Below are 19,266 nucleotides of genomic sequence, written 5' to 3'. Positions count from 1 at the left end.
GGGGCAAGTACACACGAACAAGGCAACAAATTACTTGAGGTGTAACGCTTGGAAAGTTACTTTCCTGGAAAGAAAAAAAAAACGTACATGAGAGTTACGCATCATACGAATGAAGCCTTTGTATATGTATCCTATTTAGTGTTATGTTTTCCGACCGAAAATACAAAACAGACAAACAGTACTGCGTTCGGTGAACGACCGTAGTGGAAAGCTAAGATTTCCGAGGCGCAATGGAAAGCGGCGTCAAAAGGGCGTGAACCGGGAGTAATGATATGAAATAAATGATGTGTCAAAGGCAGCATCCTTTCCCAGGCAGAGTGGGAAATAAAGTGTTTTTCATTTCAGTACACACGCTCTGCAGTGAACTGCAAGGTGTATTCTTGTGGCAAAGCTAATCAAATTACTAACAACTTATTTTTTTTCTACGTTTCCTTTTTCTTTTTGAGCAACATTCAATGATGTGCTTAATGCTCACACCAAGATTTCTTAATACACCGAAGCTACAGCGTAGTCTCCCATTTGGAAGTTACTTTGATTTAAAAAAAAAAAAAAAAAACATCTGTCCAATCTGAGGAGATGTAATGTCCAATAACCCTCAGATGCAATGTTACTGTTCTGTTGTGTAATAACAGGCAGCAGTGTTCATCTTATTCCAAAGTAGATTCTTACTCCTATTAATGCAACATGAGCACAGGAGAGTGAATAAGGACATCTGGTGGTCACATTTTCTTGTAAAAAAAAAAAAAAAAAAAAAGCACTTTTCAAAGGTACTGCCTGTATTTTAAAAAATATATTTGGAGGACAAAAGGGCTGGAGGGCGCAGAAAGCAAGTGACACACAGCCCGACAATAAATTTGTGATTTATCCTTATCTCTTTCAGAGGACGGTACATATTGAGCAAGAGGGGGAGATGAGGGAAGCAGAGAGGAAGAAAGAAGCCATAAAGACGGAGATTTATGTGGAAGTGGCTCTCTTCTGTCAAATGTGATCCCACAGGAGCTGACAGAAGCCCTGGGGTCATATTTCCTTACTGTGAAGAGGCAGCTCTCTCCCCCTCCACCTAGTCTGAGACAATAGCCCCTGCCTCCTTTTTTTCTGCTCGAGCCCTGAGTATTACTGCACAGTTCCCTGTTGCACATATTCAATATTTTGTGAAAATTCTTCAGCAAACAAAGAGTGTTATTCAGAAGAGCAAAAAGAATAATTTGTTGGCATTAAACTGGAATGCTTCTTTTTCATAATGACTCCACTTGAGGACAAGAAAAAAGACCACTGCACACAGAGACATATTCGCACGCTCTCATGCACACACATTTTATATGATGTAGGCAACAGCTGTGTTACAACGTATAAATGGGGACAAAAAAAGGAGGGGGCTTGACAAGACAAATGTCCCAATTTCCATGAAGGGGATGAACCTTGACAGAAATATTGTCCTTCCTTACATGGCACATCACTATAAATAGACGTTTGACCCCAAGTATTAAAATGCAGCAAATATCAGAGTGGAACACAATGTTTAAAAAGCAAACAACTGGAATCTACAGCAGTGTTATTTACAATAGCACATTATTTGCTCTTTTAAAAAATATATATGTTTCAGTTAAATCAGGACACCAACATCTTAGCATCTCCTTTTATATTATTTTCACGAGGCTTTCAAATTTATCAGCTCAGATTGGAGACCAGAGCTGTGGTCTCTAATCTAATCTAATTATTTCAGTATTGCCCTCAATACTGAGATAATTTATTGCTAGTTTACTTAACAAATAGCCATGGGGAATTAGTGAATCAAACCTTTATCAGTTATGGGCCAAAGCCATGGAACACGTAATTGCATCTATAACTAGCAGCTTAAAACGTATGTCTTCAACTTAGCCTTTATCTGGTGCTGAAATTTTGTTCCACATTAACACACACTGCTCAGCATGTCTTTTAAATGCTGTAGGTATTGGTGATTTTCATTCATAATTCCTCCCATTATTCCATGTATAATGTTTTATCATGTTTTAATTTTTAAACATGTTAATTGTATGTGATACGTTTTGCTGTACAAAGATTTTCTTGTAATTGTTATCAACATGTATAATGTACTTTATAAGTGTCTGATGTAAAATGCAATGCACTTCTCAGTTCAAAACAATATGCCAAACCGTGCATAATAGTCAGTACCTCTTATTCCAAAATGAAACGAACACACACAAAGAACTACCATGCAGCATAAACAGTGAATGAACTGCATGGTTCTGTGAAATATATAAAAGCCTGAAGCCTTTGACTAATAACCTGAATGAAGTTAGAGTGCCTATCGTAATATAGAAGGCCAGAACTGACTGAAACCTATTATATTTATCATTATATCAAAACTTTGATTTGTTCAAGCAAACGAATAATTTACATTTTCATTCTAAAGCGTAATAATAAATAATGATTTAAAATGGTAAGAGTTATTAATAATATGAAATCATCAGAGGCCTCCTAGAAGAGCAGGGGTTCTTAAATTTGATTTAAGTCATAGAATGACCTTAGTAGAGACGGGAAAATGGATTCATATTATTTTCAGTTATGACACTTTTATGCCAGGCTTGAAATCAGGCAGTGTCAGCCATAACCACAGTAGCAGGATCTAAATTGGTTGTTGGGAGATTAACAACTCTCTGACCTGAAGAGTCCCTTTTAACCTACTAGCTAGTATTTTCTGTGTGAACTGCAGGTTCGCCATCTTACCATAAAAAGTATTTCCACAGTTTTTAACCCCTTTGTTTTTTAATCACAAGTGTTGACAAATGTGGGAACAAATATTTTAATGATAGTGCATTTTATCCTAATGGCCATATATACTATACTGTGTAGGAAATTTGTTGGGTATTAACCAAATGATGTAAATTCTAATATACCAGTTCTGGGCTTTTGTAAAATGGAGAATAACAGTTACAGCACTATTGCATGAATATTAACATAACTAAAAGCAGAAAAGCTCAATTATTGAATTTGTTTGTTCAAAGTTATTGTAAGGATCCTCAGCCAATTATTTGGCTAAGGTATCTCATAAAGAATATACACCCGCTTCTGTTGTCGCACTAAATCAGACATGGCGCAGTGTTAGAACACTTGGGGCTTGTGTGATATTATTCCACAGTGGTTGCATCTACAAATAAATCTTGCTTGCTGACAGAAAGGTGAGAGGTCTGCTGAAGAGCTGTGGATGAAAATAGTCCAGTGTGCTTACCAGTGACACCACAGTCTTATGACCTGGAAAAGGAGAATGAGTGCACTCTGTGTGAAAAGGTTGGCTATATCTATATCTATTTACCAAACACTTGGCACTTCTTTGTTACCGTTAGATTTCACTGAAAGCGCTTATTATTATTATTAACTGGATCACTCTGCATTTTCTTTGAAACAATTGAGAGCCCAGAAAGACCGGGACAGTTTAGAAATATACCTTCAAATATTCATGTGTTTGTATGCAATAGTTATATATTTTTTTAAATTCCTGATTATTGGTTTTTCAGTAAGTAATCTTGGCATCATTTAAATGTGTGCATCCCATAATTTTTACAAGAAGCTAAAAGCTGCTAATGATCTTTTTAAAAAACATCTATAGTTCCCAGATGGTGGAACAAGTGCCTTAATTCATCAGAGCAACTCTAACATATGTAACTCATACTTTTTCTCTTTTTTTTGCAGATGCCAATGTACTCTACTGCACTGAAGCTGAACAGCCAATCATTGTACGTAGCTTGGGATAATACCAACTTCCACAATAGTATATTAAAATGTAGAACATTGAACATTGTGTACAATACAATACAGAATTGGAGCAAAAACATCCTTCATGATGTGAAAGTCATTACTGGCAAACAACCAGGAACAATGACATTGCATTTTTACCTTTACTGTGAGGCAGAAAGAAATGAAAAATTTGAGTCTTTATGTTCTCAAAAAAAAAAAAAAGTTTTAATTAAAGCATATAAAGATTTACAATATTTTTATTCATAGTCATATGTGAAATGGTGTTATTTCTGAACCATTGCTTTACATTATCAACACAACTTTCTCGGCACTGAACAGAAATCTGGTCTCCCTACATCACAGAGAACTTCATTACCACAGTCTTGCTACAGCGTCTTGGCAACATAGGAGTATCAGAACAATCCTAATCACAGATAACTTGGGTCAACCACAACAGTGAGAAATGTGAAAAACTTGATAATATTTAACTTCTTGATTGGTGAAAAGAGTTTTAGGAAAAAAGAGGTTCAACTGGTTCTGAAGAAATCATGGTTGCTTTTGCTTTGAGTGTGACCTGGTTTATGTTCTGAAGCTGCAGTTGAGGATGTGACAAGTAGAAAGAGAGAGAACCTGAGAGGACCAGATCTGTGTCTGCTAAAATGAAAAAAACAAAACAAAACATAGTCTATCTGAACCAACAACAGAGTAAGACAAAACAGTTGATACTATTAAATCAGCACAATGAAGTGTGTCATTCATTTAGTGACGTATACTGTCATGAACATTTGACAGAACTTTGACGTGAACTTTGGTAACCTAAGAAGAACATATATTTGATAATGCCCTTTTGAATGGACACTAGTTAGAAAATAGTGTCAGGTGCTGATCATCAAAATATGACATACAGCCTTGAGTGCATCAGTTGTCCATCATGCAAGTGTGCTCGAAACACTGTTAGATGCATGGCTGTGACATCTCATGCATAGATCCTTCTGCCAATGCGCATCATAGGAAGACATCAGACAGCTAGCAGATTGTCATAGCTGCCAGCAGCATCACTGCTGAGAATATTATTCATCATTATCTACAAGGGAAAGAGAAGAGGAAGAGAATCATGTTGAGAGGGATCATTCATTAGATGGCCATAGAACCCAGGTGAGGATAAGGTCAGCTAAAGGTTTGGCGAATCAATGATACAACTGGACCTTTAATGGTTATAACAGGCATCAGAATTTACCTAAAAACTAGAGTTACATCCTCTGAAACACAGATGTGGTGGTTATATTTCAAGATATACTATAAGCTGCATTTTTCAGAAATATCACTCCTCTCGAGGAATATATATGACATTTGCATCCTCTATCTACTTCTGCTCCTGAAAAAGGTAAAAATCAAAAACAAAAAGGGCTGTCAAACAGAGATGTTCAGTGAGAAAATGTAAGATGCTCCCGTCCGGAGGGAAACTTGTAAAACTCAGAATTTAGAGTCTTGGCACAGAGTTACACAAGACAGACAGGCAGTGTTAAAGGTGCTTTTCACATCTGTTAAGTTTCTCTTTGACTTGGGTTAGGGTTAGGGTTAGGGTTAGGGTTAGGGTTAGGGTTAGGGTTAGGGTTAGAAGCCCCTGAAAATCAGGAGAATATGCAATGGAAATAATGAAAAAGTAGTAGTAATGACACAATAAGCTGTTAATACTAACCTTCTTGGTACGCTCCATCTGCCATCACTAGATGAAGGATGTTGGGATACAGATGCTGGTGCTCAGTGCCCAAAATGTTAAAGACTAAACTGGAACCTAAGTCAATATTCTCATCTTCATCTTCATGTATGGCCTTGAGCACAATAAAAACAATTCATATGCTCAGTCAGTCCTGTACTCAAAAATGACACACAGTTAACTTCCAGATATAGGGAGAAATGGCAATACTTTATACCTTAATCTTATTGTAGGCCTCAATGAACTTCTCAAAGCCCATCTGCTGCTCCAGGTTGAAGCGAAGCTCTTCCAGCCGACTGAAGATGCTATCATGGTGCTCTGCCTCTCCACCCTGGTCTTCTCCACTGCCATCTGTTAAGCAGTAGAATTCATCACCTCTTATTTTACTGCTACACTTTTTGGATTACTCTTGAAATGCTTTAAGAGTAAAAATATTTCTTAAATTGTCACATAATAAAAGAATAAAAAAAATGCTATATTTTAAATTAATTATTAATTAAAATAAGTGTTCTTCAGAGGATCAGAGGATGTACCCTGACCAGCATATTATATTATTTGGACCACCTGTGAAATTGTGTGTAGGCCTCCCTTTGCCACTAAAACAGCCCTGTCCAATTGAGAAATGGACTTCACGAGACCATTGAAGAGGTGCTTCACTATCTGACATCAAGACTTGGAGATCAGGTCAACACCTTGAACTCATTGTGCTCCTCAAACCATGTCTTCCATGTGGCAGGACACATTATCCTGCTGAAGAAAACACTTCTATAAAGGGAATACTGTTTCCATGAAGGGGTGAACTTGGCCTGCAACAATGTTTACATAGGCGGTAGGGGACAAAGTAACATCCACATAATTGGCAGGGCTCAAAGCATCATACATCAACATCAAGCCTCCACCAGCTTGTCTTCTTGCCATGTCATCCCCTGGATAGTGTAACACCTGCGCCCAACCATCCACATGATACATTTATAATGCAGTGGGGAAGGGTCAGTATGAGCACCCCATAATTTGATGTGTTGTGATAACGAGCATTAACGTTTTCAGTCATTTGAGATGATTTTGAATTAGAAATTAAAACAAAATTGACAAAATGGATGTTTGATCATGTATTAATAAATAAATAATAAATTAATTCATAAAAAAAAAATCTATTGTTTTCATAACATTCTTACCTGAGTGCCACTCTTCATTGAGCTGATTGAGCTGGCAGTTATTGCTGTGGTTCTTTCCCACACCATTGCTAAGCAACTCTCCAGCCTCCTCATCACCAGGACTGCTGTTAGAGCATTCATCATCCTCATCGTCCTCTTCGCCTTCTTCCTCCTCTTCATCTTCATCATCATCATCGTCGTCGTCGTCATCATCATCATCTACAGCCATTCGATTGCTGTCCTGACTGATCTCAGCCGCTATCCTGCTAAAAAACTCCTGATCTTCACTCTCTGAAGGGTTGCCATTAAAGTCTCCTGCTGCGACATCTGTAGGGCCACTCATTAGGTCACCTTCTTCTTGCAAAAGTCTCTCCATGGAGGCTCTAATGTCCCGCAGGTCTTCATCTTCATATGCACTAAGAAAATATACAGAATGTTCAGAACAGAGGACAGTGCACTCTGCCTGCATGTATTAATAGTTTCTTTGCAAAAAGACACTTGCACCATTTTACACGTCACTCACACCTTGAAAATGACTGGCACAATGAGTAGGGCAGTGTATAGTCATGCTTGAATTACCTACCATAAGAATACAGCAGTATATTTAGAAGAAAGTTCGAGAAAACATTTGCCAACAATACTACTATGCCAAATACTGTGAAACATAGAACTACACTATCCACGTATTTATTGTTTGACCCAATTGTTGAATAGGGACTTAAAATGACTTTGTTTTTTTAGATTTTATTTGTTTGTCTTACTCTTCAGTCTCTGACTGGTCGTCATCTTTAGCTGCCTCCTCCAGATCCTCGATTTCCAGGTTGCTGTCAGGGGCAACTTTAGCCCCAGCTGCTGCAGACTCCTGCTGAACACTGAAGAGACGACTGAGATCTGGCAGAGAACAGGTCCGCAGCATCTGACAGTCCAAAGAAAACACAGCAACCTATTTTGAAGGGCTTACAAAAGAAAATTATGTGACAGGTAATTTTGAAGGGTGATAACATAAGAAATGCAGATTTTAGTGTCTGTGATGAAGGGTATAAAAGATTTAGGTTGATGGAGGCGCTCTCTGTTCTGACCCACTGCAGACTGAGACTGTTATTGATGGCAGTGGCTCCTTTCCAGGCCCCCCCCCAAAGTGAAAGACTGAACCTTTACCTAAAAATACCACGCAACCTAACCATTACAAGAACAGGCTTTAGCTTCAAAATCCACAACACTTACTTGATGGATGCTAAATTTGAAGGGAGTACTGACCCCATACTATCATGAAAGTTATTATTCCTTTTAGAATTTAAAGTCTAAAGTATAATGTTCAGCCAATGATCACCTTGGGATTGTTGGCATCAAACATGCCTGTTGAGAGACCAATCAGGAGAGAGTTGTGGTGTCTGGAGCGCATCGGTGAGACAGAGCGTGAGCGTGACGCCAGAGAGGAGGATGATTCATCCATAGAGGACTGGCCTGACAAAATTGCAAGAGCAGCAGCGCGGCGGTGGGCCGGGGAACACAACTTCACAAACAGGGGCTCCTCACACTGCAGCAAACCTGTGGAGAGGGATGGTAGAAGCAGATTTAATTAAGATAATAATCAATCAAAAAACAGAGTGGCTTAAATTCACCAAACATTAAACTCACCAGATGAGTCTGTTGGTTTCTCCACAGTCTTCTCACTCACTTTGGTGTCTGCTGGTGTGTTAATGCCCTCTGGTGGTCTATGAAAGAAATACATTTTTATCAAGACTAATGCTTCAATGGTTACCAAAGATTGTTAATTAATAAAGAATTAAAAAAAAAAAAAAAAATCACAATTGTGGGGTTTTCTGCTCCCATGCCTTCTGCACAACAGCTGGGGGACGGGAGGCTTGTTTTGGTGTCTCTTCCAAAAACACTGACGCCACATATGAAGGATCTGAAAGAATAGAGTGATGGATAGCGTAACAGATTGGATTCTATGAGGAAGAATAGAAATCTGACTTAGATCTGATTGACATACTAACCTTGAATCTCTGTAAGGCTAGGTGGCAGTGAGAATGTTTTGACTGAGCCAGCCACAGACTCCTTCTGATGTGAGGCCTCAGATGCTACTCCACTCTCCCTGTGAACCTTAGGGCTCTGGAGTACAGCAGATGGTACTGGCTTTGAGGTCAACGCTTCTTCAGGTGTCCTCACCACCTCAGGTACTGCTGTCTGTTTAGGCTGATCTGCAGAGAACAAGCATCATCAGAAAGTCAATATACTCTTGGTACAATGTAATACCTATGTTATCTGAACTCCAATAGTTTTTAAGAAGTATCACCTAGTTCATATGACAACTTGTGTTGGATACAGTTTTGTAGTAGCCTGCTTTTTTAAAGACATTAATTTGTGCGGTGATTCACATACGGCGGACTTAAAACACTTTAAATACTATTCATGTTTGAGTAATTAAACTATTAAAATTATAAACATCTTTGTACAATCAAGATTAAGGAATGATATTTTTATTTTGCTATTGCTGCCATCCTGATCATCAAGCTATTTTTCAGACTGCCTACACTTCACTTTTGTGCAGTGTGTGTGCAAAAGCCAAGAGATTTTGCCAAGGCTAAAGCTATTGAATCTCATCAGTACTTACAATCACCAAAAAAAAAAAAAAAAAAAAAAAAGGGTAAAGAAAAAATTTGTATAGATGGACCATCGATGATCCATGCATATTTGGGTGGAATTAGTTTTTTGTTTAACATCTAAGAACTTAAGTGTACCTTTTAAATTTTTTTTTTAATAAAAGTTTGGTTTTGACTTGTAGAATGTGTGTCAAAAGGTAACAAGGGAAACTGAAAAAAACTAAAACAAAAATAACAAAAATAACAACAACAACAACAACAACAACAAAAAACTAAATAACCATATAACCAAAACATCTGGAAAAAAGCCCAGTGTTGAAAACACATTACACTGCTGCTGACGACTAACCAGAGGTCGGTGAGAACGCTTTCTCACAGATGGTGACTTTCTCCAGCTGTTGTGTGAGAGGCTGAAGCGTTGCCTCTTGAAGCACTCTGAGCACCTGAGATGCCGGACTCACTCCCCAGACCTTCCTAGGAGTTTCATCCTTTAGCGTACCCATGTTTGTAACTTCACAGGCTGTCTGATCTGAGACATCACACACACAAACACAGAAAGGCTTTTATTTTTCATGTGTACACTGTATTTTCTAAAGATATGCATTCCACCCAGGGACAACTCACCAATGGTCATGTTGCAGGTCTGCTCTAGAGTTTGTTGGTCTACAGACAGAGCAAGCGAAACGTCTCCTGTCTCTGCCACTTCCCACTTCTTCCTGTCACCACCAGAAGAAGGCCTGTCATCTTGGGACACTGAGGTGGCTGGTGAGAAAGTCAAGGGTTAAAAAAACTGAGCAAAACTTTTTACAGATGGATCAATATGCATGAATTCCACAGTAAACACATTTCCAGTGATAGTATGTTGTGTTTTTTTTTTTAATAAAGTTTTTTTTTTATAGTGTTGTTTAAAAAAAAAATGCTGAATATTGTGGAAAGTGGTAAACAATAATAGGAAATAATGTGTAATCTTTGCCCTGCAAAGGTTTAACTCACTGGTCATCAAGGTACCGGTTTCCTCCTGCGTTTGCAGAGCGACAGGAAGCACAGGTAGTTCTGCTGCATTCCACTTCTTTCGGTCTCCATTTGAAGAGGGATGATTTTCTGTATCTGACTGGTTCTGCTGGGGAACTGGAATTATTTCTGCAAGGGGTGGGAGTGACTCCTCAGCCTCTTCCACTGGACTCTGTGCTTTTAGGTTCTGATTAAGTCTGTGCAATATCTGCTTTTTCTCACTCTGTTCATAAAAAAAAAAAAAACTGAATCAGGAAAAATTCTAAATCAGTGTCAATTTTGTTTCACTAAGCCTTGTGATAATGTGTGATTATTAATAGCTCATACACTTACCTGGGTGCCTGTGGTAGTTTCTGGTGAAGACAAGCTTTCTTTTAGTGGAGTCATCTGCCAAACACAAAATGCTACAATCAAATAAAACAAAGCAATATACATTAAAATGAGTGCATAGGGCTTTATAAATATTTACTGACAGCTCCAACATTCTTCAGGGCTGCAGTCATAGATATAGGTGGGGTGAAGGGTTTGGATGGAGGCAGCGATGCATCTTTGGTAGCTGTTTCTGGCTGACAGGGACTGGAGTGTGGAAGTGGACTCTCAGATGTAGTTGCTACCGCTACTGCTGCTACACTTCCTGCTGCCATGCCAACCTTTGCCACCCGGGCTGCAAGCTAGCATAATACACCACAGCCACAAAAAGATTATACTTAAAACTAATACACTGACAAGACTTAGTAATGGTAGTGACAAAGGCTACTGTGAAAATGGATTAAAGGTCTTACATGGTCCTCCCAAGCTCTCTTTTCTCTCTCATATGCTTCTTTCCTCTTCTTCTCTAGTTGCTCTTTCAGTACAGCAGCACGGGTGTTTGCTTGGGCCTGGCAGGTACATGTACAGAGATAGGATTACAGCCTCCTTTTGCTCCTGACTCGTTTGCAGTTCACACTCACATGCAGTAAAAGGTGAATGCGGAAATATGACTTTGATGTGTCATAACATCCTTATATTTTATATATTCTTCAGCACTGATTATAGAATTGTACTGCTCACACACAGATCTAAAACATAAGGATCAATGTTATATCACCCTGCAGTGCAGACATTGGTACTTTATTTTTTATATTTATACTATTTTTCAAGTATATTTTCCGATGTTGTCTTGATCCTGAGTTTGCAATAAAGGTTGACTAAATTAAATCAAAGGGAGAGGTAGTCATGGAAGTGCAGCTTACCCTGACTGACATTCACTTTAATTCATTCAGCAATTTTGGAAATTTTGAAAATCGATCTTAGTCAATAAAACACATTTAGAAGTTGTGGTAAGGATACATACTGTAAAATGGAAATGCTTATCATTCTTCAGACTCACTTTTAAAGACTCTATCTTCTTTCTCCTGAGCTCTGCATCCTCAGTGGACTCCTGGCTGTCTGAACCATCACTATCATACTGAAACAAACACCAAAAAAAAACCTCAAAGAAAATGTCACAAAAAACTGAAAGCACTTTCATAAAAAGTAATAAAAAGTCTGTACCTTCTCCCCTCTGAGTCGAGCTTTTATCTGCTGCCGCTCATTGAAATTCAACAAGCGGATCTGCTTCAGTTTCTTCAAGTATTCCTGAGAACAGGCAGTTGTACATGTTACTGTATCGTAGACAGATCTTCAGACACAAACATACACACACTATGTAGGATTCAGCATCAATATCTGCAATCACATTCAAACAAAATGTTAAACAGCAAGCTTCCTTAAAACACAATATTATGTTGGTGTCAAGCATCAACTGTTCAGCCATAATAAAGCAACATATTTTGCTGTAACCAGCAACAATTAATACATTTACATATTCCATTGAAAGCAAAAAAAAAACAAAAAAAAAACAACTAATAAAACAAGAACAAAAAACAAAAAACTGCAGCGCACATTGGAAAATCAAGGTGTTGAAGACACACAAAAATGGGACAAAAGATACAATATACAACCAAAACTGATGGTATTCATTATTTTGAAAACTAACAGCCATTATTTGGATAAATTAACAGTGAAACAGCACCACGTGGAACACAATACATTATGCAAGGACCAGGCATGGGTTTGAGCCGCTGGGTGGAATTATGGGAGTATCAAAGGAAATTCTGTGCAGACATGTGAGACATGCCAATGAGACGTGCCATGAGTGAGGTAGGGAGTGAGGCTGGGTGTATGAGCCATGGCTCCTACCTCCTCCTCTTTGTTGACTCTGGGTCTCCGGCAGTGGACCGAACCAGCCCGGCTTCCATAGATAGCAGCCAGGTTTTGCCGAGTACCCTGTTTACCGTTCAATTTAACCATAATTTAGAAGGACGCAAACCTCATATCAAACTGTCACAATAGCCATGTGTTTGGCCAGGAGCTAACTAAACCTCCATTAATCAATATTTTTATATTACGCGGAATAATATGACTGGATGTAGAGGCAAAGTGATGAACTATATAAAAGAAAAAAACTAAGAAAAAAAAAATAACCCTTTTAGGCTGTGGAGCTCATAGTTAGCTGATCAGCTATTTGATGTAATCAAACAGTTTCAACGCTGTTTTCAAAAGTAGTTACTAAAAAAGTAAAACTAAAAAATGTTTTTGGTAAATAACCCAAATGCATAAATAGACATTGTCCTACCAACCAAAGTACCAAAAGGCAGACAAACAAGGTAACCTGGAAGCAGTTGAACCCAAATCAAACACTGGAGTTACAATCACTGGGTGGTCTATTCCAGTGAGAATTCTGCTTTATGTGACTGCTATATTAAGTGGTCCTATGTCAGTAAAATGTATCAGTTAAGTGCTTTTTCTGTCCACTACTAGTTAAAAATTATTACATAATGTTGGAATTATTTGTCTAATAATTGAACTAGAGCTCATGTATACCTAAGGTTGAGTTTTCAGGGTAAACCTCTACTTTTGTTTTATAAGTAGATGTGCACTCTCCTCCACTTATTGCATATTAAGGAGATAAAGTAATACAGTTTTTTTGATTCAGTGTTATTGAAACGGAGCTCTAAACATTCCTAATATTTGGAAAAAGATACAAGGATCAGTATCAGGTTTTAAACTTGCCCATACAAAACCGCACTAGGCAAGCAACAGGGAAATAAAAAGGATAAAGGCTTGGTATTTCAACAACAGGGCTAAATACACAATGAGGATATTGTTAAAATCTCAGTACATGTCAAACTACGTACCAACTGTCCCTCAGCCCGAACTTTGTTGAGCATGGCTTCTCTCTTACGCTGTAAAAATTCTTCAACCTGATCAGCCCGTTCAACAGCCATCTGGCCACGCTGTCTGGAAACAAAATTTCACACAGACATGGTCATTTTCATGTAACGTGTACGGCGGGCTACTGATTAGTGAGAAGTGACTTGACCGACCTACTTATCCGAGCTTGTATGGAAACCATCTGCATCCTCTGCAGTTCTCTCCTGATTGCATCATGATTCAGGAGTTGGGCAGGGCCATTGGGTACCACTGGGCCGGCAGCAACTGGGGCACTTCTTTAATACAGAGGAAATGCCATGACACAATTGTTTGTTGTAATAAATAATGTTTTTGCAATTTTGTGGTGTTTTATTTGAATGTCTGAAAATGATAAGAACAAAAATTTGTAATTTTAAGGTCCAAAAACCAACTACATATAGTTTCACATTGAACAGTAGATGTCAAACTACATTTCAGGCATACATTTAATTTATATCGAACCTAGACCTGCTTCATAACCAAAAACATCATGAAATCATATTTTATACAATATGGTACATTTAAACACAGTTAAACTTGCTTTAAAAAAAATAAAACATCTGAATTACTGCAAAGGACTGCCTGGTCCTGCAGAGGATCCCTTTCTGCTGATGTCTTTAGCCTGCGGTTTAGCCATTTGGTCCAGAGCAGCATGGTAGTGTTCATAAGGGCTTCTGCTTGGGATGAGGTGGCCAGCACCTGCAGCATGCTTTTTTCCACCTACAAAACACTAAGATTACAGGACAACATTTGCAGGGGGCAAGAAGAGGAGCTGTTCATCTTGAACACTGTATGAACTATAAAATATAGCTTAAGTAACTCTTTCATAATAAAAAAAGGAAATTGGTACTATTACCTTCCTCTCAGGGCTGCTACCACCGCTAGAACTCAAAACATGCTTCCAGCCTTGTTCTCTGGCTTGGTTTATACGGCTGATCTGTTAAAGATCACAGTTTCATATATTATTGGGTTTTTTTAGGACACACAGTACAATTACTGTTTTGAATGCCATATATGACTCATGAATAAAGACTTGATTCAGAAAATAAGAAAAATTATGATATCTACTTGAAACATATTGCCCACTTACCTTTTCCTTTTCATATCTCTTCATCTGTTCTGCTTTCAAAAGGAATGCCTGAGGACAACACCAGTACAGGAGAAAATTTAGTGTAAAAACAATCAGAAGCTTTGCATGTCAACTCAATAAAATGCTCACCTGTTCTCTCTGTTTTCTTTCTTTCTCAATCAGTTCCATTTTTTTCTTTCTGATGCCATCCTGTAGCATGAGACAAAAGCATTTCAATTAAAAATTAAACAGCTTAAGTGACCCAGTTTGAGGCAAGAGGCAGCAGGATTGCTCTGTCACTGGGCAGGCAGGCGAGGAAGAAAAGGTTGGTTAAAAGAGAAATCAGGCTGAACGCTCAAAACAGAGCCATGAGTGGAAAACAAGTGAATGTATTGAAGTGTAATAAGAGGGAGAAAAATTAAACATATTGGTATGAACACACACACACACACATACCGACATGCGTGTGTAAATATGGGGAGAAAAGGGAGGATAATCTACTAGATAAAGACAAGTTATATGGGGCTCTCAGTTGTACCTCATTTTTTTTCCTCTCTTCATTGTCTTCTCTTCTCTGGGGGGCTGCTGGGAGAGGGGCCTGAGCAACATATGACACTGGGGTTCAGAGGTTACCAAACACTATGATGTAAAAACAGACTTGCATACACAGATGGGAGAGGCCTTCAACATGCCAGACTAGGTGTGAAAACATCAAACAGAGCATTTTTTCTAAAATTGGAGTGACTTCTCCACTATTTCAACAGCCTACTAACCGGTTTATTTTTTACAACAGGTTTTCTCTCTGCTGGCTTTTTGGCTGCATCCGACACCTTCCTGACAGTTAAAGGCACTCCGTATTTGGTGGCTGGTTTGGTAATCTTCTGGGCAAGAGGTATGGAACCAGGGGCAGGGCGCTTTGCTGGTCAAAGGAAAGAAAAACAGTGAGACTTTGTAACCCAAGAAATACAATCTTTATTTTCCAAAACTTTTTTTCATTGAACAAATGCTTTAATAATTGACTGAGTTTTTATAAGTTCCCTTACATTTCAAATTCAGCAGAAGCATTTGCCTACCTGGTGGCCCCTGCAACCCGCCCACTTTAGGCTGCTTGTGAAGAAAAGTATGGTGAAATTCCTGAGCAATGAGCTGCAATCAGAAGAGAATATATACATTTTCACACAGATGTGAGGAAATTTGGATTAGGCATGTTCATTCTGTACCAAAGACTAACTGATTATACCTGTGGTGTGAGGAATCGCTCTATCCTACAGTAGAGGAAAGGTCTGTCCAGAATGCTGCCAACCGATGGTCTTTCTCGAGGGTTGCGTTTAAACAGCTGTGCCAAGAGAGAACGGAGGTCTTGGGAGTAGTGAACAGACACTGGAGGGTATGAGCCACGAATGATCTTCAGAACTAGGTTCTTCATGTTTCCAGCCTCAAACTGAGAAGGAACACACAAAGGAACAGTTATAACCTGGGCAGAGAAATCATACATGGCCATATGCATTTATTGACTAGTTCAAGAAATATATAATTTTATAACTGAGCAATCAATAAAGAAGGCCCATTCTTTGAATTTAACGGACTTAGTGAAACAATCTAAAGTATCTGAGTGGCACCCACAATAAGAGTTTTATATATATATATATATATATATATATATATATATATATATATATAGCTTTAGGGCATCCTATCCTATCATCTTTAGAATAGGATACACTGGAAGCTCCTTTGTTAAAGGAGTGGAGGGAGGAAAGGAAAAATGCTGCCGCTCAATTCCTTTCATCAGCAACATTTAAACATCATTGTAGTTTCACCACAGCAGACCTAATGGAACAGAAACAAACAAATCCAGTTCTGAGTTCTCTTGGAGAACAAACATTATCTAAAGGCTTCCCCTAGCTGTTGCCTGCACTGATGCAGACAGATTCTACAAACCTATGAATTTTCACATCTCTCCTTGTCCACATGAATCCATCAAGGTCAAGGAAAATGGGTCTGCTCGATTGCAGCCTTCTCAACCATTATACATAAATGATACCAGGAAGAAATTGAAATCAGTATTAGGGAGAGAGCACTGCTTCGCCTCATGCTATATAAGATACATTAAATCTAAACCAATTAGTAAGCAACTCACACTCTGAATACTTACTGCATGCTTAAGAGTGCACATCTCATACAGGACACACCCTAAGGCCCAAATATCACTGCAGAAGGAGGGAAGATGGGGAAAGTGAGAGGAGAGAACATACACATGGATAGGCAAGGATAAGTTCTGGGGTAGGTTTACATCTACTCAATAATGTATAAAAAGTAATTTGGAGTACTTTTATCCTTTACCTTATCATACACAGGAGTAAAAAGGGAATTCAACACTGAGTAACTGCAGACTTAGTATTGAGAGATTCGTAATTTAGTGCAGTGGTTGCCATTGAATTGGATAAAATTACATGAATATGTAAGATACTTCAAAAGGAAATTAATGCTAGCCTCCTGTTGAAGATACACACAAGCCAGTTCATTTCGTGAAGAGGAGACATGATACCTTCACATCTCCCAGAAGCCACCAGCTAATCCTGCATGACTCACTATGCAAAGGGGGGTTTGTCAGATGGCGTACAACTAAACACTCACAACACAGATAAGACAACCACAAAATGATGGTATGCAGTATGAAATGATTACCTTTTGTTGTTGTATGGTTTATTTTCACAGATCTCTGGTGATAGGTAATATGGTGTTCCAATGCATGTTCTTGCCAGTTCTACAGTACTGAAATGACAGGAGAATGGAAATTAAATTTTATTATGCTTTACTTCCTAAGCCTTAGCTACATATCGATCTGCATATCTTTCCATAAGATATTGTACGTACCTATTTAACACCCTTGCAATTCCAAAGTCACCAAGTTGCACAGTTCCATCTTTTGTCAAAAATATGTTCTGTGCAGACAGTGTGGGGGATTTTTTTTTTTATTATTATTATTAAAAAAAATGAACCATCCATTATCATAAAGGAAAGATTGTGTGGTGCATGAAGCAATACCTGTGATTTGATGTCTCTGTGGAGGATTTTTCGATCATGTACATGCTTCAATGCCAAGCAAATCTGCACAAACCAATCAAGGATCTAGGAAAAGAGGAGAATGGTAAACTGACCTTAACCAACAACTTCTCCTGTCTATATCATTTTTATGTTTAATGACAGAACAGACCAAGGAAAAACGCAGACACGTGAAAATTGACTAAATACATGGCAAAGATTAGAGGTAAGACAGAAATAGTTAATATGCAACAATAAATATGAAACACTAATGCATTCTGTATGTTGAACATTATGTCAGTCCGTCTGCTATTATAACTTGATCATTCTTTGTTGAGGAAAGAAGACCCTATTGTGGTTAAAACTGATTAGCATGCTTTCTTCTTTTGGGATTTCTGTTAGACATTTTATCTGAGATACACATTGCACATTGCATTGCATCTTTTAGTCATTTTGTTAACAGCGTACCTGTTCTTCTGAGAATAGTAATCCTTTCTGAGCGTTGATTTTCTTAAAAAGGTCTCCACCCTCACAGTAGTCCATCACAATATACAGCGAGCCCCCCTCTGAAAAGACGTTATAAACCAAAATGCTAAATAGATATTGTATTGCAATCATTAGGATATAATTGCATTATATACTTGGTTCTTTTAAACAATTACTGAGATTTTTTTATGATAATACCTTCAAAGCTCTCCTTATACTGGACAATATTGGGATGACTCATTTTGGCAAGAACAGCAACTTCTTTTCGAGATTCCTGTCTAGCTTTACTTGGCATCTGTTATAGAAAAAATTTAACGTGAAAGAGAAATCTGTTAAAACTGAACTCCCATTACTAATGACAGATGAATCTAGAGGAATATTAAACCTATGGACTTACTCCAAATATGCCAATCTCCTTGATGACATATTGGTGCCCATCCTCTTTAGATTTGACAAGAATCGCCTTACCAAATGACCCTTCACCAATTTTCTTCACCTTTTCGTACTTATCCATGTCAGTGGAATAAGTGGATCCTCATGCTGGGTCTGCAAAGAAAATCAAGCTTCATGCTGCAGGAGTATTCTTGTACTGAAGCTTTTTCATCAAGCATGGGGTTTAACGGCCGCAGATTTGTCGAAGCTTAATGGTTATTTCATCCATTATTGTAAACGCCCATAAAAACGCAGATGTGCCACTCTGTAAGTATACAGCACTGATAGCTCCACCGAGCTGAGGGTTGAGACAGACAAGGATGGGTTCTGTCTGATCATCTGTGATGCTGGGAGTCAACTCAATACAAATGATAGCAAGATCGCTAACGTTACCGTTACAAATTATCTACGTGAAGTAGAAGACCTCTTAAAATGTTTAGCCTGTGGGGACACAAAACGCCAATTATTATGGTTTCCATGGTTCAATGCGAGATGGCATGTAAATACAATTGAACGGTTGGCACTTTTCTTACCATTAGTGTTTTTCTCTGCCGTCTCACGCGAGCTTCTGGACTTGCTGCTGCTGCGCCAGCTCTCTACCTAACTATGGCTTTCTGCTGCTGCATTTTCATTGGTCACAGTCTCCATTGTCGATCGCCTATTGGCTCATACAGCTGTCACTCATCTTTCATAACACGCCTTGTCTCCACGCCCAAAGGGACTGTTGCTGTGGACGTT

General features: G+C 38.5%; 1 protein-coding gene across 2 annotated transcripts; it reads right to left on the bottom strand.

Moving 5' to 3' along the window:
* Positions 1–3,936: 3,936 nt before the first annotated feature.
* nek1 (NIMA-related kinase 1) lies at positions 3,937–19,139 on the bottom strand. Of its 2 annotated transcripts, XM_029500782.1 has the most exons (36): positions 19,062–19,139; positions 18,494–18,642; positions 18,295–18,391; positions 18,079–18,176; positions 17,614–17,697; positions 17,443–17,510; positions 17,254–17,340; positions 16,721–16,775; positions 15,806–16,006; positions 15,639–15,711; positions 15,339–15,484; positions 15,104–15,163; positions 14,716–14,775; positions 14,587–14,634; positions 14,353–14,433; positions 14,066–14,226; positions 13,631–13,753; positions 13,442–13,544; positions 12,444–12,530; positions 11,757–11,840; positions 11,593–11,670; positions 11,006–11,101; positions 10,697–10,894; positions 10,557–10,610; positions 10,206–10,446; positions 9,837–9,974; positions 9,562–9,741; positions 8,607–8,810; positions 8,416–8,518; positions 8,245–8,321; positions 7,937–8,154; positions 7,368–7,522; positions 6,628–7,022; positions 5,670–5,803; positions 5,435–5,567; positions 3,937–4,819 (listed from the first exon to the last, which is right to left on the bottom strand). In XM_029500782.1, exons 2-36 carry the CDS (start codon positions 18,608–18,610, stop codon positions 4,806–4,808), a joined length of 4,251 nt encoding a protein of 1,416 aa, XP_029356642.1. In that variant the 5' UTR covers positions 18,611–18,642; positions 19,062–19,139; the 3' UTR covers positions 3,937–4,805. The 2 variants fall into 2 exon arrangements, with proteins under 2 accessions (XP_029356642.1, XP_029356643.1); XM_029500783.1 differs by lacking the exon at positions 12,444–12,530.
* Positions 19,140–19,266: the final 127 nt, after the last annotated feature.

Source organism: Echeneis naucrates, chromosome 4 (assembly GCF_900963305.1).
Source record: "Echeneis naucrates chromosome 4, fEcheNa1.1, whole genome shotgun sequence".
NCBI classification, from domain to species: Eukaryota; Metazoa; Chordata; class Actinopteri; order Carangiformes; family Echeneidae; genus Echeneis; species Echeneis naucrates.
Note: the sequence above shows the minus strand (reverse complement) of the source record. Positions and strands in the feature narration are given on the sequence as shown.